The 27,569-nt window shown below is 34.7% G+C and overlaps 4 protein-coding genes across 5 annotated transcripts; 3 read left to right on the top strand and 1 right to left on the bottom strand.

Moving 5' to 3' along the window:
* Positions 1-10,553: 10,553 nt before the first annotated feature.
* Positions 10,554-16,343, top strand: LOC129569857 (peroxisomal N(1)-acetyl-spermine/spermidine oxidase-like). Its single transcript, XM_055449044.1, has 7 exons — positions 10,554-10,726; positions 11,110-11,343; positions 11,555-11,771; positions 11,937-12,511; positions 12,582-12,825; positions 14,054-14,084; positions 16,009-16,343. Exons 1-7 carry the CDS (start codon positions 10,554-10,556, stop codon positions 16,341-16,343), a joined length of 1,809 nt encoding a protein of 602 aa, XP_055305019.1.
* Positions 16,344-16,354: 11 nt separating this feature from the next.
* Positions 16,355-16,761, top strand: LOC129569856 (peroxisomal N(1)-acetyl-spermine/spermidine oxidase-like). Its single transcript, XM_055449043.1, has 2 exons — positions 16,355-16,455; positions 16,527-16,761. The coding sequence occupies exons 1-2, from the start codon at positions 16,355-16,357 to the stop codon at positions 16,759-16,761; spliced, it is 336 nt and encodes a 111-aa protein (XP_055305018.1).
* A 1,332-nt stretch (positions 16,762-18,093) lies between these two features.
* LOC129569839 (ankyrin repeat, PH and SEC7 domain containing protein secG-like) lies at positions 18,094-20,523 on the bottom strand. Of its 2 annotated transcripts, XM_055449020.1 has the most exons (8): positions 20,427-20,523; positions 19,578-19,648; positions 19,487-19,517; positions 19,386-19,429; positions 19,214-19,312; positions 19,058-19,156; positions 18,799-18,981; positions 18,094-18,729 (listed from the first exon to the last, which is right to left on the bottom strand). In XM_055449020.1, the coding sequence occupies exons 2-7, from the start codon at positions 19,636-19,638 to the stop codon at positions 18,962-18,964; spliced, it is 354 nt and encodes a 117-aa protein (XP_055304995.1). In that variant the 5' UTR covers positions 19,639-19,648; positions 20,427-20,523; the 3' UTR covers positions 18,094-18,729; positions 18,799-18,961. The 2 variants fall into 2 exon arrangements, with proteins under 2 accessions (XP_055304995.1, XP_055304994.1); XM_055449019.1 differs by having other exon boundaries at positions 18,799-19,156.
* Positions 20,524-24,922: 4,399 nt separating this feature from the next.
* On the top strand, positions 24,923-26,899 carry LOC129569838 (trypsin alpha-3-like). Its single transcript, XM_055449018.1, has 3 exons — positions 24,923-25,054; positions 25,229-25,819; positions 26,665-26,899. The coding sequence occupies exons 1-3, from the start codon at positions 25,006-25,008 to the stop codon at positions 26,805-26,807; spliced, it is 783 nt and encodes a 260-aa protein (XP_055304993.1). The 5' UTR covers positions 24,923-25,005; the 3' UTR covers positions 26,808-26,899.
* The last annotated feature ends 670 nt before the right edge of the window (positions 26,900-27,569 follow it).

Genomic DNA, 27,569 nt, shown 5'->3' with positions numbered 1-27,569 from the left:
CATTTGGCTGCTCAGAATGGTAATAATTGGATACTTGTCTTTACTAAAAGAAGATTGATTTGATCTTTTTCATCCATCTAAATTACATTTTAGGTCATAGGAGTGTCGCTGAACTTCTCATCCGTAAAGGAGCCAATACTGGTATTAAAAATAATGCGAATCGTGTACCTCTTCAAATAGCTGTTAACAATGGTAAAGCTGACTAAATAAGATATCGCTTTGATCTTTTCCATTGATCTGTATTATTATTGCACAGGTCACGATGATGTCGCCAAACTTTTTATCGGTAAAGGAAACAAAATTAATATTGCAGAGCAATTGGAATAGATTCAATTGGCTACTAACAATGGTAATGTCATAGGTGTAACGAATAAATAATAAGTAATAAAAGATTTTATTACTTATTCATTTTATGTGATTACTCATTTATTCGTTATTCGTTCTTACTCGCGAATAAGAACGAATAATTATTCATTTATTCATGCAAGAAACGAATAAGAAATGTAATAAAAATTGAATAATATATGAAACGAATAAGAAGTGAATAAGAAACGAATAAGAAGTGAATAAGAAACGAATAAGAAGTGAATAAGAAACAAATAAGAAAACGAATGAAAATTGAAAAAGAAGTTGTAAGAAGTAATAACTATTACAACTTATTCACGAATTAATGAATAAATATGACAAAAGTAATAAGTGAATAAAAAAACGAATAATTATTACAAAAATTAACACCTATGGGTAATGTTGCATTTTTTTTTCACAAAATAAGAGAATTGAATTTTTGATCGATATGTATTTTTCAGGTGACGAATAGCTGAACCAATTGAGCTGAATAATCGGATGATTTCCTTCGATTCCCCTTTTCGATTGTAGTGTAAAATTATTTTCAATTTTTTTTGTCAATCTATGACCATACCAACCAATATTGTTGCTTTGTTGGACCATCGATTAATATTCTGTCAAAAAAATAGCACAGGTTATTTGACTTTTTAATTGCTTACGATATAGTTATTGGTATAGAGTAAGCAGAACATTTACCGAACTTTTTAGCGATCTATTTTTTATATTCATGATTCTTGTGACGATTGTAGCACTTTTTCTTGTAAAATTTGAATTTTTGTTTGGGTTTGTTTTTGACTTTTCAAAATATTTTGGAAAAAATACATTTTTTCAAACCGGACGCAGTTTTCAAATGAACGCGATTCGAAATCCGAAAAATTTCATCATTTCGAAGTACTGTCAACTTCATTGTGATTCATCACTGATGATACATCAAACGTCATTACTCTTCATATTTTACTGCGCAATAGCATTCTCAATGCTTAATTCACACTTTCGTTCTGCTGACGACTAATTTGTTGTAAGGTAAATTTAATGATTAAATCATAATTTTTTGTTTTTTTTCTACAAAAACTATCGATTGATACGGTTTTCATTGTTTTCCACAGACGAAAATCGACTTTTAATTACATTTTGAAAGTCACAGTATAACCAGACCGAGCAAACGTCAGAATGGCTACACGAAAGTCATCTCGGCTGAATGGACCACCAGCTAAGGCAAGAAAAGTGGACAGTCAATCAAATGCTGGTGCCATTGCCGTCGAAGAACCAAAACCACCCATTTTCAACCTCATCAACCATTGCTGCTATGCAATTTTGGATTGGCTGTCATTGGACGATCTACGCTCATTTGGTCAAACGTGCAAATGGGCCCAACAAGTTGCTGCCAGCTTTTACAAAATGACCCATTCAGCAATAGTATTGGAGGTCAATTCATCGAACCATATTTCTGGTTCCGATGTCTTTGATCTCGAAAACGCGCCGAATATACTCATTAAGGGAATAAGATTGGATCCATATCGCCACGTCAAATCATACTGCACTCAGCCGATTAAGGAAATTCACTTGCAAAATACCACATTATCAGTCGCGAAAGTCGATTGTCTCAAAAAGCCCTTAGGTACTGTTGAACGTGTGATATTAGATCAATGCACAATTAACGGCGATTTCTACAACAAATTCCTCAAATTTTGTACCAACATCAAGGTGCTTTGTGTTGGTTCTGGCTATTGTCGTAATCCAAATGGTGATTACATTTTGATTGGTGCAGACAATGGATGGTTGACCCGAAAATATCCAACACTTGAACTTTTGGGAGTAATACCTACTATCGCTCAAAAAGTCGATGAGCTGAAATTTTTTTTGAACAAAACCCGAACGTCCGCGTCTTTGTCACTGACTCTGCATTTCTTGAAGAGAATTGGGACTGGTTCAAAACGGCAAACTTAAACGGCGAGATAAAATTGGAAAAGTTGGCGATTCGTTTTGATAATGCGGATAATGCGATGGGAATTTGTGACAATCTGAACACTCTTTACGAATTTGGTGCCTTTCAGCGATTAACTTGCTATACCGAATGCATCTCTGATCAAGTGGCTTCATTGAATGCGATGGAAAAATTGGCGGTCACATCTTGGAGTGCTGATGATTGTGCAAACATTTCACCACTTTTGATCAACATCAAAGTACTGAGCATTGATTATGTCGCTGATAATTCACACATGGAAACCACAGCTCGTAATCTGGTGAATATCGAACGTGTTTATCTCAGTGAACCAATATCCGCAGTAATTGTGTCGTTCATTCGCCACTCACCAAAATTGAAGGAAATCCAGGTCGAATATAGTACTAAAATGCCGAACAGCACTGAAAATGGCCTTGATCTTGCGGCATGGAATAAGGAGCGTAAAAAATTGGCCGGAGCACGCAAAGTGACTATTTATGTAGGAGAGGGCGTGTATTTGGCAACAAAGTGGGCAACGACCAAAACCAACTACAGTTTGATCAAGTTGAAGCGAGAAAATTCATATGATCGGGACGACGATTTTATTGAGGATGTCTAATTGAGAGTAAACCTCAATTTGGTACGCAATCGATAAATCGAGTCCAATTTAAATCATACTGTACTCAATCGATCAATCAAATTTACTTGGAACAAACCATCATCATTACAGACATTTTATAGGAATAGGTTCAAAAAAGTTTCCAATTTCGGAAAAAAAACAAGTTGTAGAACTCCCTAAAATACAATAGCATTATTTTTCTATAGAAATATGTTTTCCATCCAATCAAATGATTAAAATAAACAAACAGACAGAACGAAAAAATATTTTTAGTAAATGGCAGAATCTTTTATTTCGAAAATTGAATGAAAGTTTTTTTGGGTAAATTCTCAACCTTGGAAAATCTAAATTTATGTTTCAAACTTGGTTAGATTTGTTGCACTTCTCCGATACGAAAGATGTCATTATTTAAAAGGTACGGCCAACTTCAGTTTATAGTACAAAGCTAATGAATATGTCAAGTTCCAAACGTCACAACATTTTACATTGCATTCGTATGCTCGTTGTTTCATTCGTATTCGCACTGCGAATGACACATTTATTAGAGTTAATTCCGACATTTAGACAAATTACAATCTGAACAGGTTCAGAAGAAGAGTTTTCCATTGAATTACACACTTGTTTCAATTTTTTTTGGTGTTGTTCAGATTATTTCCCGAGATATTGTATTTTCCGCACATTTCATTGAGTTCAATCCCGAATTGTGTTCTAAAATCCAGACATCAACTGTTCATCCAGTTGAACTGATTCAGTTCCGATGAAAATGAAATAGGACAACATCAGAATGGTCAAACGAAAGTTACATCGGCTAAAAGGGCCAAAATTCAAAGCAAGAAAATTGCACAACCAACAAACTGCTGCCATCGAAGAGACATCACCACCTATTCTCAACCTCATCGCTGATTGTTGCTACGGAATATTCGACTGGCTGTCATTGAAGGATCTACATTCATTCGGTCAAACATGCAAATGGGCGCAACAAGTGGCCGGCACATATTTCCAATCGACTTATTCCGGAACACAAATTGAATGTCGCCAGGGATATTGCAATCGTTTTGGTATACGGAACTTACAACACTGTGGAATCGATGCATTCAGCAATTTCTTTCCAGAATTATCAATTTCAGAAAGTTCATTGCTACCATTTCGTGTCATTGAAGCAAATTGCGGCCGTTCAATCAAGCGTATCACATTACGAACTCATTTAACTCCCACGAAAATCAAGTGTCTCAACGAAGTGTTGGCAAATGTTGAAGGTGTACGACTTGAAAATTGTTCGATCACAGGTTCATTCTATGGCAAGTTCATCAAGTTTTGTAAAAATCTAAGAAGTTTATGTGTGTCAAGTGATGCAGGGCTCATGATGGGTAATGGGAATAATTGGCTGGTGCGCAGGTATCCGACACTTGAACATTTTGGATTGGCGATGGGTGACGTCAAAATTGACGAACTGAAGATGTTTTTTGAACAGAATCTAAGCATCCGAAGCTTTGAGACTGGAGCGGATTTTCTGTGGGCAAATAAGGAGACGTTCATGACATCCAATACAACGCAGTTGGATACATTGACCGTATTTGTGAACAAAACCAGCTGGCAAAAATACTCACATTGCACTCTTCTGAACGAACTTTACGACAATGGCTTCTACAAGCAACTAAATATACAGTGGGATAGTGAATTTGATCTTGAGCAGCTGCTTCTACTGCGAGCAATTCAAAAGCTAAATTTTAGCAATCAAATTGGAATAACTTACCGCATACTGAAATTTTCATTCGCCAAACTAACAACCCTTTATTTGCCAAACATTAGCCAAGAGAAGGCAGAAATTGTGGCACGAAATTTTGTCAACATTGAACAATTGAATATCCGAAGCGCCGTTTTCGAGAACATTCTGCCATTCATTCGAAGATCAACCAGACTAAAAACAGTCAAAGTCGGCTACTTCTGGGGCGCAACTATCAAACCAAACTTTCGGACATGGAATGGTGAACGCGAAAATTTATCGGATGCATCTAAAGTGACGATTTACATGGATGAAAGGTGCTTTTTGGAAGTGAAATGGACAACACTCACGACGAGATACAGTATGATTGAATTGAAACGACAAAACACATTCAAATGGGATCGAGATTTTTACTATTGATTATTACGAGTTTTTTTTTCTCCAATGAGATCGATTGTTTTCTTCTTGAAGAAGTTTACTATTGTTAACATACATTATCTACTGCACTATACTAGTAAGCAATGACCGAACATTTTTCGCAATTTCAAACGAAACATTTTTTCCTTAGATAAAGTTAAATTTTGACGCGTGCTGAAGCGGAAATTCTTCTGATCAAAAGAATAATTCGATCGTTAAAAACAAAATAAGAAGAGTTATTCAATTTTTTTTTGTTTAAAAAAAAAATAAAAATCGTTTAAGATTCAATAGTCGTCGTACCAAAAATTATTTTTTTCTTGCTTTTTAGATAAAGATAATCGTATACATTCTGAACATTGTGGCCGCTCATACTTTGAAAAATGCAAGTCTTCTGGACAAATGCGTAGTTGCCGTCGGATTGCAACCTTACCTAGCCATTCATGAACTTCATTTCTCTTCCATAACAAAGAGTAAAATTCATGAAAAATCTAGAAACACCTCCTGTGGCATGACAAAAAGAAAACGAGGGCATGATTTACAGTGCAATTGAATTGCATTTACTACATTCGGTGTAGCTGTCTCGCGACCGACACATTTTCTCTGAAATATGAATACGTATATTAAACACGGTATAATTGCGTATTGCATGCCGTCAATGGTGTTTCTTTGTGCCAGTAAAATGCATTATACGCTATTAAAAAAACTTGTGCTGCGTTGTTTCAACCCCTTTTTTCCTCTGCTTTGCTGCACTCGTCAAGCATTTCGAATATGTTCTGATTGTTTGACGTGGTGCTTAACATTTGATTACATGCATCGTATTTGTTGTGAATGTTTGTGTCACTGCTAATTCTAAACGATTCAGCTCTTTGTTTACCCTTTCCAAGTGCCGCCAATGCAATTTTTGTCATGCATACACTCGGTGCGCTCTTTCGTTCACCAACTGCATGCTTCAGGCCAAAATACAGCTCCGTTTGAACACCATCAAAGAAATTACACTCCTCCTTGCACACTCAAACCATCGTAACATACTTCGTTTCCATTTTTCACTCGCTTCTTCAACACAATTTATGGAACCGGTTTGCTTTTGCACCATGTTTTCAGGACGATTCTCATTTACAACATTCAAACTACTTATTTGTAGCCTAGGTTTTCGAGACCAATATTAGAAGGTGGCACTTCCGTTGGTTGAAGATTTTTATGGAAACTTCAGGAAAATGTAGGTACTCTGGTCTTAGATTTGACTTCATTTAGAAATCTTGATGTTTTAAACTTTTTTCAATTTGGCTTTATTTGTTCAATTTTTTTTTTGTATTTTCCAACTCTCTCATTCGCTCTGAATTGGACAACTGAAATTGAGCGCAAACACCACCTAGATAATCTAAGGCTAATGATAATACAATCAAGTAAACTCTCCGTTCTGTCAAACATCATACTGACATACGGACATCACGAACTCGCCATAGGTTCTTTAGAGGGCGCTTTGGTCAACTGAGCTCCAACCAAATACATGTATCAGTATACAAAGCATTCCATTGTTGGTATTTTCAATGTGAATTCAAAATTGTCATAATTGTTATATATGTAATTGTTTATATGCTAATCAACGTAGTATAAATACAATTTTGATTGTGCAACAATATCAACATCATTAGATAAGAGGAACGTAAGGTAAAAATGTACTTAATTTCATTCCTTTTAAGAAGAAGAAGACTTACAATGCAGAAAGGAAAACATTTGCATTGGAAATGATCCATTCCCATGTCATATTCTGTCACATTCGATGTCCAACTTCTGTAAATTTAGGATTTAAATTGATGAAACGGCCAATTTGCTCATCTAAAATGTCAGTACATTTTGTTCTGGATGTTTCTTTCAATCCTTGAAACAATTATTCTCGAAATGTTCCAAGCAAAACTTTATCCACTCGACATTCTTCTCAGAACTGCAGTTACAATAGAAGGGATGACGCACCAAACCTTGAATCAATTTGACACGAAAATTATCTAGATGACATTTGATTGAAACAGAAAATGCAGTTACTGTATTAATTATGTCAAAATTGAAATGATTAGACGTCATGTTGACATTCTTTTTGGCCCACAAAGCCAATTACTTGCGATATAAATAAAAAGGGCTCATCCATAGATTTGGACACAGTTTCTTTTTATGTGCTCTTGTGAAAACGTGACTTGGGAAATAAGTCCTACAACTACTCAAGAATCAAAACCTTAAACCAAATCATTTTTGAACAAAATCATAAGAAAATAATTTAGAGAAAATAGTTCTAAGAATCGTTTACAATAATAATAATAAAAATATCGTATATAGTGTTTTATTGTCTACCTAAAAACAAGCCGACATTTTTCAAAATACAATTTTCAAAATTTCAAATAACTATTTACAAAGAACAACAATTCTCAAATAATTCAGTTTTCTCAAATTCAAAAAGGAAGAAAAACTTTTGTCTAAATCAAAAGCAATAGATGCGCAAATAAATGGCAAAATGGCAAAATGAATGCAAATAGAAATTAATATCAAAGTGTTATGAATTGGCAAATCAATTTTAAATTTACAAGTCAAAAAAGGCAATATCAAAAACAATTGGTAATTTCATTCATTTGTTTGGTAGCTTCATTTCATCTCCCTTTCCAAGTAATTTATTCGGATGAAATCGTCATTCTGATCACTGGCACTTCATAGCAGGAATCGCTTCTCAACTCTCCTCTCAACTTCTCGGTTCAATCGCATCCTACGCATCGGACTTCGCTCCATCAGGGCAACCATCAACTCTGCAGAATGAACATTCCATAAACTTTTTGTTATGAAAGATACATATAAAAAAATTATCACCTGGTTTGGTGATTTCATTTTATCCTGATAAAAAGAAATCGCCAGAAACAAAAATTCTCCTCATCAACGCTACATCATTCAGTCCAGCATGTTCAATGGGCCGAAACATGCATCAGGTAATCTCATGAGCTTCGATTTGAATTCAAATGATGAGATTGTTGGATCAATGAATAGGGCTGAGAGGTTAAATGCTCTGCAAGCCCAGATGAATGATGAATTCCGTGCATATTCTGTGCTACAGAATGGAATTCGAATGAATTCTGGATTTCTTAGGGTTCTGACACCCGTATTTAGTGACATTTCGCTTCTAATGCTTGCAGAGTTGTATCTTCCAGTGATTATTTTGTGAATGAGAAGGATGGCCGCATTAATCCTTCGTCTTTGTAATGAAGCTAAGTCCAATTCATTATTGAATAAAAAAGCGATATAGTCGTTTTGATTATTATCAATCAAGAGTTGGTTGGCGCGAAAAAGATTATCTGGTCAAAGATGAAACCGCTAGAGTTTAATCAACAAATGTGGATTTGTTTGAGCATTTGCCCGGCGGATGTGCCAAGTAGCAAACGGAAGAGATTTGCGTATGTTGCATGTGGCTTAACGGCATTAATGGCGTGTGGTGCCTCAGCGAGTGTTTTATTTCTAGTAAGATTTGTGTCAACTGATTTGAAGGAATCTTTTTATGTGGTTTTTCAAGTAGCTGCAAGTTCGGCGGTTATGTACATGCTAGCGGTTGGATTTTTTTCACGCGACAAAATTAATGCCATCTTTGAAACTTTGGAAGAATTTTACAATGAATGTAAGCATTAATAATTTATTATGTACTCATCTGTTATCACTTATCCAAAATAAAATGCCATCTATAACAACATTTCAAGCACTGATAGGAAATTTATGTCCATTCCAAATGCTTTAACTTGGATTCTAACCTTCAAACCGTAAAATATATTTTCTAACATTGTTCGTGAAATCGGTGCCTGAGTGCCCATAATGCATTTTAAATGGGAAATGTCAGTTTTTTCTTAAATTTTTATTTTTGAATGTAAATATTTCAGTATTTATTGATCGGAAAAGAATGAAAATTACTTTGAAATGTGATAAAAGTCATAAAAAATCGAAATATGAAAGACAACAGCAAGTTTCTTGGAATTTTTTCAATAAAGTTGGGATTGCAATGTTGATCTCTTCACAAAAATGAAGGCAAAAACATATACATACAAATTCCACTATGGCCGATTTTGACGTTAGAAATTGAGATTTTGAACGGCAGGTCGGATCAAAAAGTTATGTATATCACTAGAAAGGTCTTGAAAAGAAGATGTCATTTTTGGTATAAAATTATAAAATAGGCCGGCATTTGGCCAATATTTGTCCGTTGAATTTTTTTTGGCCAAAATTGATAAAATGGCCATACTAAAAATGTATATGGGCACAGAGGCACCCATTTCACATATAGCGCATCACACATGTTTACGCGCATATATGGTAAGCTAGTGCGCGTATGTGGGTATGTTAACGCAATTTTTGTAGCCAAATGTTCAACGAATCGAACCATAGTTATTTTATCAATGATAAGAAATAATCAAGATATGAGCATTCAAAGTTGGTTTTGGGCACAGAGTGACCCAACGGTTGAAGGTTAAATCCAGCTCTAATGTTATTCAAAACTACATTCATCTAAAAAATGCCGATAAGGTGTAAAAATGTGAACACAATTACTATGATCAACTGACCGAAAAATTATGTGGATATCTTCCATTTCATCGTTTGAACTCATTTTTTTTAGTTGAAGCCACGGCTTCAGAATTTGAAATTAGATCCTTGGGCTTAACTGAAAAAATAAGTTCTGATAGGTAAGAATGGAGATATCCATGTTATTATTATGTAAGTTTGTTATTAATTTGCCCAAGTGTTCACGCTTTGTTGGCGTTGAAAATTAAAGTCGACCCTAAAATCAAAACCGGGAAAGCACTTGGATCGAATATAAACGTCACTTGCTAGATAGCACCCTAAAGGATGAAATGTAGCTTTTAAATTTTTGCTAGATTGCATCATAAAAGTCTTCAAGCTGCTGTAATCTAGCAAAAATTAGAAATCATTTACGGGTGATTTTATATTTGCACTGTGAACCACAACTACATTGTTTAAAATTTATGCCTGAATATTGACGGAATTCCGGCTAGTATACGCGCTCAGTCGATATTCCTCCAAGTGAGTTGAATTCCATGCGTTTTTTTCGCCTAGATTTTAGCCTGAAAGTAGACTTTTAGTTGAAGTTTTAGCCGAAATGTAGACTGAGCGCGTATACCAGCCGAAATTCCGTTCATATTCGGGTGTAAATTTCAAACTGTGTAGATTACATGTCTAAACTCAGATTAAAACACAAAACATACGTTAAATTTTTTCAACTTAAAACCAACTTAAAAACCGCAGATTGAAACCGCATGTGCTTGAAGCGAAGATAATTTGAGAATCTAAAACACAAACAGATAAGCTCCTCTGAATATCAGTTCAGTTGTCAATATAAATAGAGACGCTTTGATTTTATTATACAAAATCAAAATTTGTATAGAAAAGATTTAACGGAAAGCGTTCATAATAAATTGAAATAAAAATTATTTAAACCGTTGAGAACTGATTTTTTTATTTTTTGTGGTATCATGGACAAGAAAATTATTATTGTCGGAGCAGGTGCTTCAGGAGTGGCAGCCGCTACGAAACTTGTATCAAATGGATTCAAGCATGTGACAATATTGGAAGCTGGAAATCGCATTGGAGGACGAATCAACACGATTCCATTCGGAGCGAATGTTGTCGATATGGGGGCTCAATGGTTTGCATTCATTTTTGTTTTCCTATTGAAAGAACAAGTTTCAGAATTGGATGGCCAGCTTTTAGTTGAGTTGTGAATGAATGAACACCTTTGAAAGACATTCAAGTGACGACGGCGAAAATGAAACAAGCCCTTTATATGTTTTTATTGCATCATTTGTTTATTTGTCGATTTTAAAACTGTATACTTTGAAAGTTCAACATTCATTACTGTTTCATTGTAATAATATACATCAAATTAATTATTCATTCAATCATTTTTGTTACACAGTTATTTGTCAACCTTAGTAGTTGATTTCATAATTAATCTTTTTTTTAATCTATTTTTATCATTTACGAAAAAAATTCAAGCAAACTTTTAATTTCGTAAAATTTCCCAAAAAGGTGTCACGGTGAGAAGGGAAACGTCGTTTATGAAATGGCCAAAGACAAAAATGTTCTGGCACACAGCAATGAAGATGACTTCCTGACAACGTATGTTCGATCTGATGGTGAAGAAATCTCTATTGAACTATCGAAGAAACTCTCGGCTTTCAATATACAAATCTATGAATCATTGGATAATGAGGACGAAAAGACATCCTATCAAGGCTCATATGGCAACTACTTTGCAAAAAAGTGCGTATCTGTGGAATTTGCCAAATCTCCAATTCATTTCAAATATATCTGCCTATAATAATAATTGAGTTTTGCCAAAACGGTTTCGGTCAAAAATTTCATCAACAAAAATAATAATTATTAGTTCGACTTCGATTTAGTGAAATTTCAATCAATGGAATACTGACTTTAAATTTGTTGAACGAATTTTACAAATTTTGTTAATTAAAAGGTTCAAAGAAGCGCTATCGACCGAAGAATTCAAAGAAGTCAATACTGAACTCGCACACGAATGCTACGATGCATTCCATAAAATGATAAATTCTCTGGATGGTGCCAACTCGTGGTTTGACACGTCATGCAATGCACATGAGTACGAAAATTGTGATGGTGATTTCAATTTGAATTGGAAGGACAAAGGCTATGTCACTGTTTTTGATCTGTTGCAGGTATGCAATTTTTGGAAGAGGTAGAAAATGCACATGAGTCTTTGTTGAGCTTCTTTTGCCAAAACTTTCTTGTTTTTTCTACTTTCTTCTTACTTATTCAATCAATAAAATTATTCCCTGCATCAAAATTTGAATTTTCACAAATAAAATCGTTTTTGTTTCCAGAATAAGATTCCCGAAGGAGAATCATCAAAGCCGGTGATCGATATTATTCCATTGATAAATTTCAATAAGGATGTGCTTAAGATTGTCTACAATCAACCTGATGGTCCCATAAAAATCGAGTGCAAAGACGGTAGTTCCTATTCAGCTGATCATGTCATTTGCACTGTGTCGTTGGGTGTACTCAAAGAGCGTAATTTAAACATGTTTGAGCCACTGCTACCCCTATGGAAATTCAATGCCATCGATGGAATGATGATTGGAACCGTGGATAAAATCTACTTGGAATTCGACAAACCATTTTGGAATGAAGACTGGAATGGATTTTCTATTTTATGGAAGTTGGAACAATTGAAATTAGTGCGAGCAGATCCAATAAACGGAGACTGGCTCGAGGGATTAATTGGTTTTTATCGATTCAATCCTCTTCAACCAAATGTAATCTGTGGTTGGATTGTTGGTGAAAAAGCACAAAAAATGGAGCTTAAGAGTGATGCCGATGTCAAAGCCGGGGCCGAAAAGATTCTACGAATGTTTTTGAGGCAATGGAATATTCCTAATGCAAAAACCATGGTTCGGTGAGGCTGAATTGAACATTAGAAAAACTGTTTTAAACAAAACATTCAAAATAAAATAAATGCTCTACAGTTCAATGTGGCAGTCAAATCCTCTATTCCGTGGATCTTACTCAAACTACACTCTCAAAGCAGAGGCATTAGGGGCCAGTTGCCAGAAACTTGCTGAACCGATCAATGACTCAAATGGAAAGCCCGTAGTGCAATTCGCTGGAGAGGCAACTAGTGCCAAGTATTATTCATGTGTTCATGGAGCAGTTGAATCAGGATGGCGCGAAGCTGATCGTCTTATTGATTTGTACAAGCCATCAAACAGCGTTGTCACCTCAATTGAATAAAAACCGAAAGAATTTGTAATAAAAACTAAGCGTTGATGGTTCATTTTATAAGTCCTGATTCAAATCGTGTTAATTTAAACTTTTAGAATGAATTCTCCAATGTTCTACTGCAAATGTATCTAAAAAGCATCACATTTTGTTTCCTTCTCCAAAGCAATCGATTTCCCTTTATCCATAGATATTCAACCAATGTTGGCGATTTAATCATTCGATAATGAAAAGATTTGCAACCACAAAAGCTTATGAAACCAAAAGTAAAACACAATTCGTACTCTCGGCCAATAAGTCAAAAAATGAATGTCTAATCCAGTGCTGTCCAACCTTTTTTTCCGCGTGGCCACAAAAGTGGCCAATCGTTCAATCCAATGGCCACTTTAAAAAAAACGCAGTACACACAGTAGAAAATGCAATTTTTGTTTGTTTATTTATTTATTCATTGACTAGTAATTAGTGGGATGTTTGACAATCTTTATTTTCGGTCAGTTTATTAAGATCAGGCGTTGAATCGGCTAGTTCGCAACGAAGTTCAGATTCCAAATTTGTTTGCGATAGCGCATTGGGGTATTTATGTTTACGACGTGTTAAACTGGAGAATGAAGCCTCACAAACGTATGTGGACCCGAACATGCAAAGAAATTTTTGCATAACATCTTTAAGAACTAGAAAAATTGCATTCAGATAGCAAACGTCTCCACAATGCATCACTTGTTTCATTTGGCAAACCACTTTCTTCATTTATAAATGAAATATCGAATTCCAAGTGAGTTTTTCTTATGCCGAAAAGATCTGATAAATTTTGAATATTATTTTGATCGAAAACGAATGGGTTTTTCAGGAATTTGAATGCCAAATGAAACTTTTTGAAATCTGAAAATCGTGAATGGAACGTATCAATCAAAATATCGAGATGCTGAACAAAAATGTCTAAATTATAACCGAGTTCAAATTTCTCATTGTATCGATTTGTATCGAGTACTGGGAAAAAGCTGTAATCATTTTCTTTGATTTGATTTTTAAAAGCGCCCAGTTTCAATTCAAATTCTTGTGCTATATATTGCTCTTTCTGCCGTTTTCGTCTTGCAAACTACGAAATTCGTTGGAACAAAATATATTGGGCATAAATTCAAATCATCTATCTAAAAATCTATAATTATAATAAAAAATCGTCAAAATCTTCTCGTTGGCAACTCAAATTTTTCGCCACTAGGTTGGACAGCACTGGTCTAATCATTCCAGAAGTAGGTTCAACGATAACGATATAAAAAAAATCCTATTATAGGGCGTATAAAGAGCGACAAAAAATTGGAATAAACTCAGTACATTATTTCAGATGAATTAATCGTTTTACATATTGAAAGAAGAGCTTCTAAATGGACATGAAAATAATTATTATCGGAGCTGGTGTGGTTGCCGCAACGAAGCTCTTATCGAATGACTTTATCCATGTGATGATTTTGGAAGCCGAAAATGGGATTGGCGGTCGAATTAACACCGTTTCATTTGGTGCGAATGTGGTTGATTTGGGAGCCCAATGGTAAAATTATCCTATTATAATCTTTTATAGTGAGGAAAATGCTAATGGCTTAGATCGAGGAATTTTCGTTTTAATTTTATTTCGATAGGTGCATGGGTGAAAAAGAAAACGTTGTTCACGAATTAGCGAAAGATCTCTTGGCAACAAGCATTGCTCTACAAGGCTATTACAATTTTGTTCGGTCTGATGGTCAAGAAATTCCGAAAGATTTATCTGCTCAAATCATTGAAATGGGGCTAGACATCACAAGCTCTGCATAACACTAACAAAACAAAGTAAAACACGAATTTGCGATGAGCACATTCAGTGAAGTTTATTTCAATTCGTTTACGTCGTTAGACGCACTCATGAACGCGACAAATTGAACGCATCAACCATGTTCCGTAACACAGTTCGATATCGAGACTATCGCGGTGGTTTTGAAGCCTTGGTATGTACTAAGAAAATTTTTGGCGTTCGATTTTAAGCTAAGTATACAGTTCCTTGTGAAATGAAAAAATTTCTCCGGTGAAATTTTCACAGGTGATATTTTTATGGTGTTTTTTATTTTCGAATTGCAAGCATAATGATTTTTGATGTATGAAACAGCTAACTCATTTCAATATCAACACGGCACATGAACAAATTTGGTTTTTGAGTTCATTCTTCTATGTGTTTTGTCTAAACAAATTTTTTTTCACGGTCGTGAAAAGTATTTCGCGTGCAAAATGTACGCGAAATTTTTTTCACGGCGGTGAAAAAATAAGAAAGATCAAAATACATTAAGAAATGAATTCAAAATTCAAATTTGTTCATGTATTGTGTTGATATTGGAGGGAGTTAACTGTTTCATACATCAAAAATCATTATGCTTGCAACTCGAAAATAAAAAACACCATACAAATATCACCTGTAAAAATTTCACCGGAGAACTTTTTTCATTTCACGAGGAACTGTGTACTTAGCTTTAGGTGGAACTAGTTATAATCTATACTCAAAAATTACATCTGGTGGGGCTAAATGTCGAGAAAATAGTCAATTTTTCCAGTTTTTCGACCAAAGCTCGAGCAGTATACATTTTTTTCACTTACTGTGTTCGACAACATTGTAGCCAGAGTATAGCTGAGCAACACTCCTGAACACATCATTTCGAAAAAACTCCATCCAGTCCACTTTATGAGCTCAAAATAACTTTTCGCTATTAAACGGTATTTTCGTGCATTTTCGAAGTCCTTAATCTTCTCAACTGATTAAAATAGAGCAATAGTGTCTGAAGGAACTTATTAGTACTCCTCAAGAGCTTTGCATGCCAAGTGCCAAAAGTGCTAAAAATGTTCTAAAAATGTATATGTAATACACTTGAGAAAAAAATTCTCTGTAATGCCGCGTAACATGTTACATTTGGCATTACATTGCGTGTGTAATGTTAGAAAATCTCATTAATAATGTTAGATTTTTGGCATTACCGTTAATGTTAGGTAACACGTTAATATTGTAACGGACGGGTCAAGTAATAGCTATTACAATTGTAATGCCAGTCATTTGGCATTACCGGTAATAGCTATTACAATTGTAATAACATTACAGGAAATTTTTGTTAACGTAATGCTACTACCTATCACATTTTTAATGCCGGTAAATCTGTAAAGACAGCAGTTCTTATTCAGCTGATCATGTTATCTGTACGATTCCATTGGGTGTCCTCAAAGAACGACACTTGCATCTGTTCGAGCCCATATTGCCTCTGTCGAAATTCACCAACATCGATGGTTTGTCGTTCGGAACTGTTGATAAAATCTTCTTGGAATTCGATAAACCATTTTGGAGTTCAGACTGGGATGACTTTTCCATTCTGTGGAAATTGCAACAATTGGAAGAAGTGCACGAGGATCCAATCAATGGCGTTTGGCTCGATGTTTACTTGGCTGCTATGCTTTCAATACTCTCCAACCAAATGTACTATGCTTTTGGATCACTGGTCTGAAAAGTTTGAAAATGGAGCAAAAAAGCGATGCAGACGTCAAATCCGGAGTTGAAAAAGTATTGCGAATGTTTGTTAAACAATGGGACATTCCGAATGCCAAGGCGATGATCCGGTAAGTTCATTTAGAAAAAATTGTTCACTTGAGCTGGTATGAACTTAATCCAATTTTATCTTTTATATTAGATCAAAGTGGCATTCAAATCTACATTTTCGTGGATCCTACTCCAATAACACGCTTAAATCCGATGCTCTCGACGTTTCAGCCGAAAAATTGAGGGACCCGATTAATGAGTCGAATGGACGGCCAGTGATTCAGTTTGCTGGAGAAGCAACAAATCCTAATCACTATGCCAGTGTCCATAGAGCCATTGAAACTGGATGGCACGAAGCCGATCGTCTTATTCAATTGTATAAATAAGAAAATTAATCCAATCTATGATTATCCAATTGGTTGATGGCTTCATTCGAATCATTTTAAAATTCTCTAATCCTAAATACTTTTTATTCGTTGTTCTAAGTTGAAATGAAAACAACAAGATTGTTCCGAATACACTGATTTAACCTTACAAGGCATTTTCGCACGTACTGCGATAAAAGCCTATATAAACAATGTTATTATATTTGACAATATTTGACTCGATGTCAATGACGATGTGGCAGCGCCACCTATAGAGATTCCTTATTAAAATAAGTGGAACTATTAAGTGCGTGCACCATATTGCACGTAAATTTTCAATATGGCAGCGCCCATAGAATTGAAAAGTTAACCAATTTCGAAGTCACAAATTATCGCTGTACGTTTTCGCACTCAGCTGAGAATGAAATAACGCTCACTTAGGGGTCGCTGTAGCTCAACAGATAGAGCATTTGATCCGTATCTAGGAAAAAAAGCAGATTAGTAGCTCTTCATTTCATGTAGTGCTAAAAAACTTTATGTTGTACTTTAAAACTAAAATATTCTGAGGGAATTTTTCTGTCGCAATGATTCAAATAAGTGACGTCAATTACAATTCAAATATCAGTGCAATAATAATATGACATTTGAACCCGTGAGCATAAAAACGTCTTATTAAACAATCGCCGAACAAAACGATACAAGAAAAAACTACCGAACAAAACGTACCACAACGGTAATGTGTAGCACAGCCGAGTTTCATTTTGAACGGTACCGTCCTGCTGTGTTACGTTTTTAACGTGTGTTTTGTTTGGTAGTTTTTTCTTGTATCGTTTTGTTCGGCGATTGTTTAATAAGTCGTTTTTATGCTCACGGGTTCATTTGCGAGCTCTCTTTTGCACCAATGGTGTAATTAAATTTATTTGAAATTGTAGTAAAAATTCAATTCACAAACATCTACTCAAAACTCAAATGTTATCAAACCAAGATATGTTGTGGATAAAGGACAAAATAGACGACAGCGCCTTGAAAGCGGTTCTTATTGAAACTAAAAATGGCATCAATTCAAGCCGATTTCTCTTTCCGTCATAAAGCTACCACTGAATTTCCAGAACGGTTTTATGGATATGAAGGGAGTTACAGCGCCATATGTGGTCAGAAAAAATATTCTTCGAAAAAAAAATCGTTTGTTCCATACTAGGTGTCTTTTTTGATGTAACTCATCACATGCAATTCATATCTCGTTGATAACATAAAGTGAATATGATATCATCGAATTTCGTGTACGTAAGCATTTAGAGGTTCCCATGCAATTTAAACACAATTGTACCATTTATTCAATTACTTTATTTGGCTTATAAATTGGGACAATTTTCATTCGGCATCTATTGAACCTGCTGCCAGAATATTTTGCTTTGCACTCAAAAAACTGTGAATACCAGAATAATATAAGTCTACTTGTGTCAGTAAATTGCATTTGCTCAACTGGAATAGAGTATGAAATGTGAGGTGGGGATTTTAAATGTAGTTTAATTTTAAAAGTCTTGATTGAGATGGTTTCAAGATGGTTTCTTGGATGGTCTGGCGCATGAACGATTACCCAGGATCATTTTGAATGCTGAAGTGAAAGGTCTGAAATGTAGAGACATACCTCGCAGATGGTATCTGGATTCTGTTAAGTGTGATTTGAATGAAAGAGCATACGAATGGAATGGGGAAATCAAGCCTTGGCTCTCGATAGAGTGTGTTGTATAAGGAATGTTGTTAAAAGATGAATGCGGTCAACATTACGAAATTACGAAATGAACCATTCGTCGTAAGGTATTATTGGTCTTGTTGTTGTTGCTGCTGCTGTTGTTGTTGTTGTTGTTGTTTGTCGTCCACGTCTTCTTCTATATCCCCTATTGACGAAACTATCTCGTTCACGATAACTTTTACCATAATCATAGCTTTTTATTATTTTGTTGAATATTGCGGCGATTCCATCATGACCTGCATGATCAAAATGTTTATTAAAATGAAATGAGGTGTAATTTCGAGCTGGGTTTCATCAGTCCATACCTTGCTTGGTTGCTAAATGTAATGGGGTGTTGCCATGATCATCTGTTGCCGTATAGTCTGCATGATTTTTCATCAAATGCTTGACAATATTCTCGAAACTTGAAAGCATTTATTTGGCACATCAACCCATTTTTCATGTAAAGCTTTGGTTCAATATAAAGGTTCAATGCGTTTCCGGTTTTACTACATATAAGCAAACACTTATTCAACACAGTATTTTCAATTCAAAATATTCGAATAGATTTATATTCTAAAAAACCTCTCTCAACGGCAATATGAAGTGGTGTGGATCCATTGATATTTTGAGGATTCAAGTCAACGCCGCTTTTAACCAACATCCAAACGGCCGTCTCGTTCCCTGCAAACAAACTTTGCATGAATTTATTGTTCCAAAATCGATAAAGAGCAGCTTTACCGTCCTTGACCGCATGATGAATTGGGGAATTTCCATTTTCATCGTTAATATTTAGGTTTCCGAATTCAAGAACCGTTAAATTCCTATGATTTGTATGACCTGAATAGAAGAGGTTTCGTGAAAAAAAAGCTCCATCACAGTGATAAAATGGTTTAAGGTCCTTTTCGCATACCAGAAATGACAAAATCCGTCTCATAGATTGGAGGTAGATTTGCGCTGAAAGCGATCGAAATATTTGATACATGGATTTGATAACAGATGGCTCTTACCTACGATTCAGATGAATTTGTATTGATCCAGAGGCCTTTGAACAAACAATATAATATTAAAAGGAACAAAGTTGGTCTTAAAAATATCCATTTACCTGCAGTAGAATGAACTGGATTTGATCCAAGAAATATAACAATCATACATAAAAGCCCCATGTTCCGAATTCTATTATGAACACAATGAAACAAAAATGATCGAAAATTAAAAGCTAATTTCAAATAGAGTTTCATAATCTATGTATCTGTTGTTCAATCATTATGGTTGACGATTCGGAACAATTTTGTCGCATCCGGTGACTTTTGATTCTTTTGGTACATCAACATATTTTGCCTTGCTTAGAACATATCGGCCATTCCACACGAAATCAGGGAAGAGTTGCAATGTTAGGTCGCCGAATTGGCTGAAAATTGGCTTGGAGTCTTGTTTCCGATAGAAAAAGAGAAAACCAAAATCTCAGGCCCAAAAGTGGCCCGCCTTTCTGAGTTCAGCGAAAAGTAGTGTCACTTGACGTAGCTTCAACGTGAATATAGTTACAGTATGGCCAGATGCGATATAATACAAGTTCCACCATCTGGCAAAAATCCTTTAAAACATATTTCTTCACCCAATAGTACATCAAAACAAAACTTATGGGTCAGTCAATTTCATCTTTTTTTATTAGGATTTCACAATCATTATTATCGATTCAAGATAATTTTAATAGACTGTTGAATTCTTTTTTCAGTTCCACGCAACTGAAATCTCGTTTTTGGAATCGCTGACGTATTTCAATGCTTTTTTATTTTCGTTATAATAGGTTATTTATCATATTAGTTTATTGAAAATAAACCAACTTAGATGCTCGTAGTTTTATAATAATATTTGTAATATCAAACTTCAAACTCAATGAATTTTCAGTCACCACAACATAACTTTTTGCCACATTCAAAGTTGAAATACTTACTTACGTATCTATCTTATCTAACAAAAACGAATGATCAAAATCGGCGACACAGTGCTTACTCCACCGTCGATCTACTGAAACAGAAACGTTGTGTATGCTTTCGGCTTCTTTTATAAACTAATTGAAGTAATTGATCTTGCACAGCTCATATGAATACTGAGCAGCTTATAAAATCTACGACATCATAAATCTTCAATAAAAATTCAGTCGCTTTATTATTAGATTATGAAAAATATGCGTTCACAAACGTAAACACATTGGTTTGATGAGATGACGTATGCATCTAATTGAACATTTACGTTGATAAGTCAGAAGATTTTGAGAATAAGTCTAGTTTCTCTTGGTAGTAGGTGTAATCTCGATTTAATTGGATTATTGAATTTTTCATGATGTCTAATTTGATATTACTAACCAAGAAGGTAAGAACATTTACAAATAAAAAAAATTGTTTTTTTGCCAAATGAGTGTGTGTGTGTGTAAACATTCTTCCACTTACCGTAGTGAAGGTTCCCAAATTCAAAATGAACTCACATGAAATCCGTGATAGTAAAATAATCTTTAGAAATTTTGAATCATAAGAGTGAAGTACTTTTGCAAGACTACAGGAAGATCAAACCAATTGCATTCCTACCTGGGTTGGTACGTAAGAAACATGACTGTGTATCTGACATCAAAGTTACGTATATTACATCATGTAATTTACCTATGAAAAATCATGTAATTTACATGAATTTGTAAGAAACCTGTAAGAAACTCTGAAGAATGATTTTTTCATAAAGAACTAATGCAAAAAACAAAAAAAGTTCGATTGGAAATGAAGAAAATTTGCATTCTATTTTAGTTTTGTTCTTTCGTTATGTAAAAAATTAATTCTGATGATGAACAAAAAGTGAAGTAAATATTCTTCATGTAATTATTTCATTATGTAATCAAGGTTTTCAATCGTCTTCTATCAACTATTTATGGAAATATTTGCATAGTGATTCGGTAATTCTGCATTTCCATATAAAAAAATGCGACTTTCAGCACGCATTCAATTCAACGTCTTATATTTCCAAAAATAGTTGAAATTTTTTATTAAAAATTTATTATAACATTATTTAAATCACACATAAAAGCATGCAAAAATTCATTTGGCTACATGTATACTTGATAACACCGCGAAAAAACACACTTTTAAAAATAGTTGGTGGCTTGAAACTTTTGCATATTTTTATTTATCAATATTTATTAATTATTTATCAGCTAACGCTGAAAAACGAGCATGTATGTACTCTTTATATTTTGAATGCTTAAAACAAACGAGAATAGTCGGTTTTTGTCTATAACCCTGCACTTTTTGGGGCGTTTTGGAGTTTATTACATGCGTTGAGGTTTCTTACGTAATAAACGTAAGATAGATATTTCTTACGTAAATTACTTACACGTCGCTCGAAATACGAAAATTTACCAACATTGCTACAAAGTATCTATAGACCATTGCACTGTGCGACAAAAAAAAGTCGAAGTTGTCTAACTCAGAGCGGATATATCAAAGTTTGGAGAGGCCCATGAGACATGAAAACCCTCAAAAGGGTTTTGCCAAATTGGTTCCATATAAGAAAATTATGGTCATTTGAAAAATTTGCTTTGCAGAGGATTTTCAAAATTTACTTTTACTTGGTTTTTTGGTTTTTTGGTTTTTCATGCAAATTCATGTGACGAACGGGTCAAAAGTAGTGAAAAATGACCAAAGAAACTCAAATCAGCAATAAAACATAGCTACTTCGGACTATTTTTGGGTCCAAACAGGTAAAAGTATCATTTTTCGTATATACATATCCTCAAAATTTAACCTTTAAATGCGCAATTTAAGTATTTTTCACGCAAAATTTCGAAGCAAATCAATAAAAAAATGTAAATCAGTAATGAAAAGCAAGCACTTTGAACCATTTGTGATTCGGAATATGCAAAAATATGATTTTACGAGAATCCTCAGTATCTAACTTTAACATTTTATGGAAAATTGTCATTAAAAATCCCGTTGTTCGGCAGTTTTTTTTATCTAAAACCTCTAGTAAGACTCAAAATAAGCACAAAAACCATATCTTATGTATGTTTTTAAGAATTGTAGGCCAGCGCAAGATTTAGATTGGTAAACGAGATTTTATGGAGAAAAAACCCATTTATGATAATTCAAAGGTCACGAAACTTTCTGTATCTTATTTTTTCACCAAAAAACTCAATCCCTGGAATTTTGAAGCCAATCGAAAGTGATTTACGGGTACCTCCCATACAAATTTTCATATTTTCTTCACAAAATTGACCATATTTAAAGGTTTAAACTAAGTTTTTCGGATACAAAACTTATGGCATTTCCAGATTTTGATTATCTCAATTATTTTTTGAGTTAATGTGTTAACAAACACCAACGACGACGACAACGACGGCACACGAACGGAAAAGTGTCTCAAAAAGTGGTTTTCTACGCGTTTCATGAGTTTTTATGATGATCTAAACCAATTTTGCGAAAAAAGTTTTCGAGACCAATTCCTATACTTTCCCTTGACACGTTGTGTACGGAAAAGTAATACATCAAACTCACTTTAATAAATTAAAAATTCATCACTTTCTCAAACTCGATTCGTTTCAACGAATGTCACATATGTCACATTCCATGAAATGTCAAAACACAATGACAATGTTGTCAAAAGTACTTAAGTAATGACGATTCCACACCAAGTGTAACAAAAGTTGCAGATGACCTCTCCGATTTCGCTCAAACTTGGTGTATAAACTTCTTATGGCCAAAAACTCGCAAAGCCAAAAAATTTGGGTGACCTTCCCCACCTGATGAAAAGTTAGGGTAACCCAAATATTGAAAAAAATGGAAAATGGCACTTTTTGACATTTTTACACTAGAAAAGTGTGGTACAAACTTTCAAAACTATATGCATAGTTGGATAAATAATCGATGGGGCTACAAAAAAGTCCACTATGACAACCCCATCTGGGCTCATTCAAGCTCTGAAAAGTGGGTTCAAAGTATAAAAATGGCAAACTCTTTTTTGACGTGGAAATTTTTTCTCGATTTTTTTGGCTTAAAAGTCGGCCCACCTCAAATTCTTGAGTTTTTCGATATTCCCTAACTATCCGCCACCTCATATTTTTTCAGAAAAATATTCGGTGTGGTCACCATGAACAGTTGTGGTGAGATCGTGCGATTTCAAACTGCCGACCGATTTGGGGCAGAAGAGGCGGTTCAATGTAGTTGGAAAGTTCTACGCGTAAGTAGAATTTTCTACGCGGTTTCCGAATATTATAGTGATTTGGGGCTAAAAGATGGTTTCCGTCCTGCATTTGCCCTAAAATAGTGATTTTTCGACTTTTTGAGCCTTCTTTACCCTTCCAAAGGGGAAAGCGACACCAACCATTGGTATTTTTAGATTTGTTGGAGTCTGATGAGCATTTTATCAGAAAACATCACCAGCGCCAGACCACCTATTCGGTGTGAAAAAAAATTATGTAGTCGAAAAACCATGAAAAAATGGTAAATGGTGACCACACCGAATATTTTTCTGAAAAAATATGAGGTGGCGGATAGTTAGGGAATATCGAAAAACTCAAGAATTTGAGGTGGGCCGACTTTTAAGCCAAAAAAATCGAGAAAAAATTTCTACGTCAAAAAAGAGTTTGCCATTTTTATACTTTGAACCCACTTTTCAGAGCTTGAATGAGCCCAGATGGGGTTGTCATAGTAGACTTTTTTGTAGCCCCATCGATTATTTATCCAACTATGCATATAGTTTTGAAAGTTTGTACCAAACTTTTCTAGTGTAAAAATGTCAAAAAGTGCCATTTTCCATAACTTTTCTAACTTTTCATCAGGTGGGGAAGGTCACCCTAATTTTTTGGCTTTGCGAGTTTTTGGCCATAAGACGTTTATACACCAAGTTTGAGCTAAATCGGAGAGGTGATCTGCAACTTTTGTTACACTTGGTGTGGAATCGTCGGTAAGTGATGGGCGCGTAGATGTGGCGGCGTCACCAGTATCAAATTGCTTCACTGCGAATGTACGACTTCTACCGCTTATCTACTTATCTTTCGTAATCTTTAGTGGAGACATTCAATAAAAAAGGTAAATACGCTCAAAATCTGAACCAATGTTGTCACAACAATATCCATTCCACACCTTCAACAACATTTATTTTGGCGAACATTTTGATCTTTTTGAAATGAATCACCAGGAAATTGTTCCTCAATATTATCAGCATATTCAAAGATCAAAATGTGTTTTTAAACCGACTGTTGATATTTTTATCACTACCCACTTCAAAATGAAATGAATCACACTGTATGTCGGCTCGGTTCTCATTGTTATACAATTGTTGATATAAAATAATTTTAACAAATAAAACTTCAAAATTGAGTATCGATTGTTTGTTTCATTGAATTGGTTCATTCTTAGTATTAATTTCAGAAGCAAGTATCACTTGTCGCTGATTAGATAAGTTGAGTTAATTTGATTTCATTTTGTTGCGTTATAAAGTTAATTTGCAAAATTAATTTTCATTCAGTTGGCTGTGATTATTTGGAAAGAATGTTGGTGTTATTAGTTATTTGTGGAATATTCGCTAGCAGCCGTTTAGGTAAATTCTACGAAATAGCTGTAATTTTCTTTGCAAGTGTATTAGATTCAAGCTAGAAGAATATTTTTTGACAAATAAATTCCATCTTCTTTTTTTAAAATCAAACAATTGATAAAGAAAAGTAACACGATTACAAAATATGCACTTTTCATTCATTTCTGTGGTCTTTCCCAGCTGAAAGCGCTTATTCACCACGCATTGTTGGTGGTCAAACGGCTAAAATAGAGAATTTCAAATGGCAAGCCGCACTATTGGAGGACTCAACATTTTTCTGTGGCGGGAGCATAATCTCTCCAACAAAAATACTATCAGCTGCCCATTGTACGGAGAACATAATTTACTATAATAAACTGAAGGCTCGTGTTGGTTCAACGAATCCAACTGCAGGAGGAGTTATAAAATCAATTGTTAAAATCCGTTCACATCCTGACTATAATCGACCCACCAGCATGAATAATGATATTGCGATATTTTTCCTCGGTGAATCGCTGGTGTTTGATGCAACCATTGGTAGAATACCTTTGGCAGGAAGCAGCGTATCATTATCACCAGGTGTATCAGTTGTTGCTTCTGGTTTTGGAGCTACAACACCAGAGAGCACTAAACCGGATGTCTTGCACTCGGTTTCTGTACCGATCGTTGACTATGATCAATGTTATAAGGCATATAAAAGTTACAAAGGACCGGGAAAACTCACCAAAAACATGATATGCGCTGGTTTTTATGGAGTGGGTGGAAAAGATGCGTGTAAAGGTGATTCGGGAGGTAATTCAAGAAGCATATTTACTAGACTGGTAAAAGAAAAAAAGTTGACCGCAAAAAAAAAGTGAGGTCCAGTTTCAAAAAATATACCTCAAAAAATAGGTTTGGCGTAAAAAACCATATGAGTACCATCTAAAATACCCTGCCAGTTTTTTTTATCAAAATTTTCATGACAGCGATTTCGGAAGCCAATTCATATCGCAACATTTCACGACCTAAATCATTTTTCCAGCCAATTTTTTGGCAAAAAACAATGATGGGGTTTTGTTTGGCTTGTCAATATCTATAACTTTTACCAAGACATCAGCCCTTGAAAAGGCATTATGGGCCAGTTACAGCGTAAAATGACCGAAAAAATGGAAATTTATCGGCATTTTTTGCATTTGTTGCGCTACGAGTCACCCATGCGGTGGACTTTTGTTCAGTTTTTGACTTGAGTCGTGTAGTTAGAACCCGTACAGAAATTTTTATACTTGTCAGATTGCAATTTTGATGAAATTTTGTGTCAATTGATTCAGACATAAAAGACAAATTTCTGGTCAAAATGAGTGAATCACAAACATGAGCTTCGGTTTGACAGCTAAAAGCAAATGATTTTTATCTTTTCTGCCTTTGAACATCTAGTATGATCCTTTACGAACATTTTGGGTACTTACATGACCAAATCGAGTGATGTTTTCACTTATTTCTGGCCTCATATTTTCTTGGAAATATTCTTACTTAAATTCATTTGTACTGACAGACACAATGAAATCTTTTTGCTCACGAGAATATGATCAAAAAATTGTGCCAATCGTTCATTTCAAAATGACAAAATCTAGTTTTTTCTAATTCTCATTCCATTTTAGGTCCGCTAGTTTACGATTCGGGCGGTTCAGGTACAATTTTGTATGGTGTCATTTCATGGGGAGCCAAGTGCGGCGATCCAAATTACCCTGGAGTCTACGCAAAGGTATCGGTTTATCGGGATTGGATTAATAATGCTAATTAATAGTTAATCAAAGACTGAAGAACCGTTGTGAAATAGACCGATTCGAGATCTTTCAGCAGTAAATAAATATTTTGTGCGTGATAAAAATGAAATTTCTATTATTTTTGTGTTTTTTCCCTTGACTAAAGGCAGTCAGACAACCCAATTAGTGCTTAATAGTTAACAATATGCTACTAACTTATTCCCAAAGGACTTCATTCAAAAGAACGTGTGAAGGCTTTATACCATTTGTGCTTTTTGCAATAATATGGAGCCGCCATGATTATTTACCAATTAATAGTACTGAAGTACAATGTATTTGAATCCGTACCTTCTTCACTACTGCTTGAAAACACAATGGTATAAAAATCTGCAAGAATTTACGCCTCGTTCTTTGGACGTAAGCAGTCCAAGCGTGATGATTATTCACTTTTATCATACTTCAAACGACAGATTTTAAGAAGAAATATGTATGTATAGATTCCAAAACTTGGGGACAGAGTCCATATAACCGTTTATAACCTTATTGTAATTTACTGAGAATAAGTGATATAAGCGTATGCCAATGAACAGTATTTCTCAAACAAAACAGAAATCATAATTTCCTTTTCAAAAATATATATCGAAAAAAACAAAGATCTTTTATGTCTCCCAACTAGAAATTCACATTGGAAATAAAGAACGAGGAGAACGGTTGTTCTTGACAACTTTGACATTTTGATGTACACACACATATAAAAACGTATGGCGGATTGGAAAACGTCAGCAATGAACTGAACTATC

Source organism: Sitodiplosis mosellana, unplaced genomic scaffold (genome assembly GCF_009176505.1).
Source record: "Sitodiplosis mosellana isolate CC-2019 unplaced genomic scaffold, AAFC_SMos_1.0 Smas_scaffold_46, whole genome shotgun sequence".
Taxonomy (NCBI): domain Eukaryota; kingdom Metazoa; phylum Arthropoda; class Insecta; order Diptera; family Cecidomyiidae; genus Sitodiplosis; species Sitodiplosis mosellana.
This window is presented reverse-complemented; position numbering and strand designations above follow the sequence as displayed.

Coding starts and splice junctions, on each gene's coding strand:
- LOC129569856 (XM_055449043.1), top strand. CDS start 16,355: ATGGAGCAAAAAAGCGATGCAGACGTCAAATCCGGAGTTGAAAAAGTA. Junction 16,456..16,526: donor AATGCCAAGGCGATGATCCG/GTAAGTTCATTT, acceptor CTTTTATATTAG/ATCAAAGTGGCATTCAAATC.
- LOC129569839 (XM_055449019.1), bottom strand. CDS start 19,638: ATGGGGCTTTTATGTATGATTGTTATATTTCTTGGATCAAATCCAGTT. Junction 19,518..19,577: donor TCCAGTTCATTCTACTGCAG/GTAAATGGATAT, acceptor GTTTGTTCAAAG/GCCTCTGGATCAATACAAAT. Junction 19,313..19,385: donor GACGGATTTTGTCATTTCTG/GTATGCGAAAAG, acceptor TCTTCTATTCAG/GTCATACAAATCATAGGAAT.
- LOC129569838 (XM_055449018.1), top strand. CDS start 25,006: ATGTTGGTGTTATTAGTTATTTGTGGAATATTCGCTAGCAGCCGTTTA. Junction 25,055..25,228: donor ATTCGCTAGCAGCCGTTTAG/GTAAATTCTACG, acceptor GGTCTTTCCCAG/CTGAAAGCGCTTATTCACCA. Junction 25,820..26,664: donor GTGTAAAGGTGATTCGGGAG/GTAATTCAAGAA, acceptor ATTCCATTTTAG/GTCCGCTAGTTTACGATTCG.
- LOC129569857 (XM_055449044.1), top strand. CDS start 10,554: ATGGACAAGAAAATTATTATTGTCGGAGCAGGTGCTTCAGGAGTGGCA. Junction 12,512..12,581: donor AATGCAAAAACCATGGTTCG/GTGAGGCTGAAT, acceptor AATGCTCTACAG/TTCAATGTGGCAGTCAAATC. Junction 14,085..16,008: donor CTGGTCTAATCATTCCAGAA/GTAGGTTCAACG, acceptor AAATCTGTAAAG/ACAGCAGTTCTTATTCAGCT.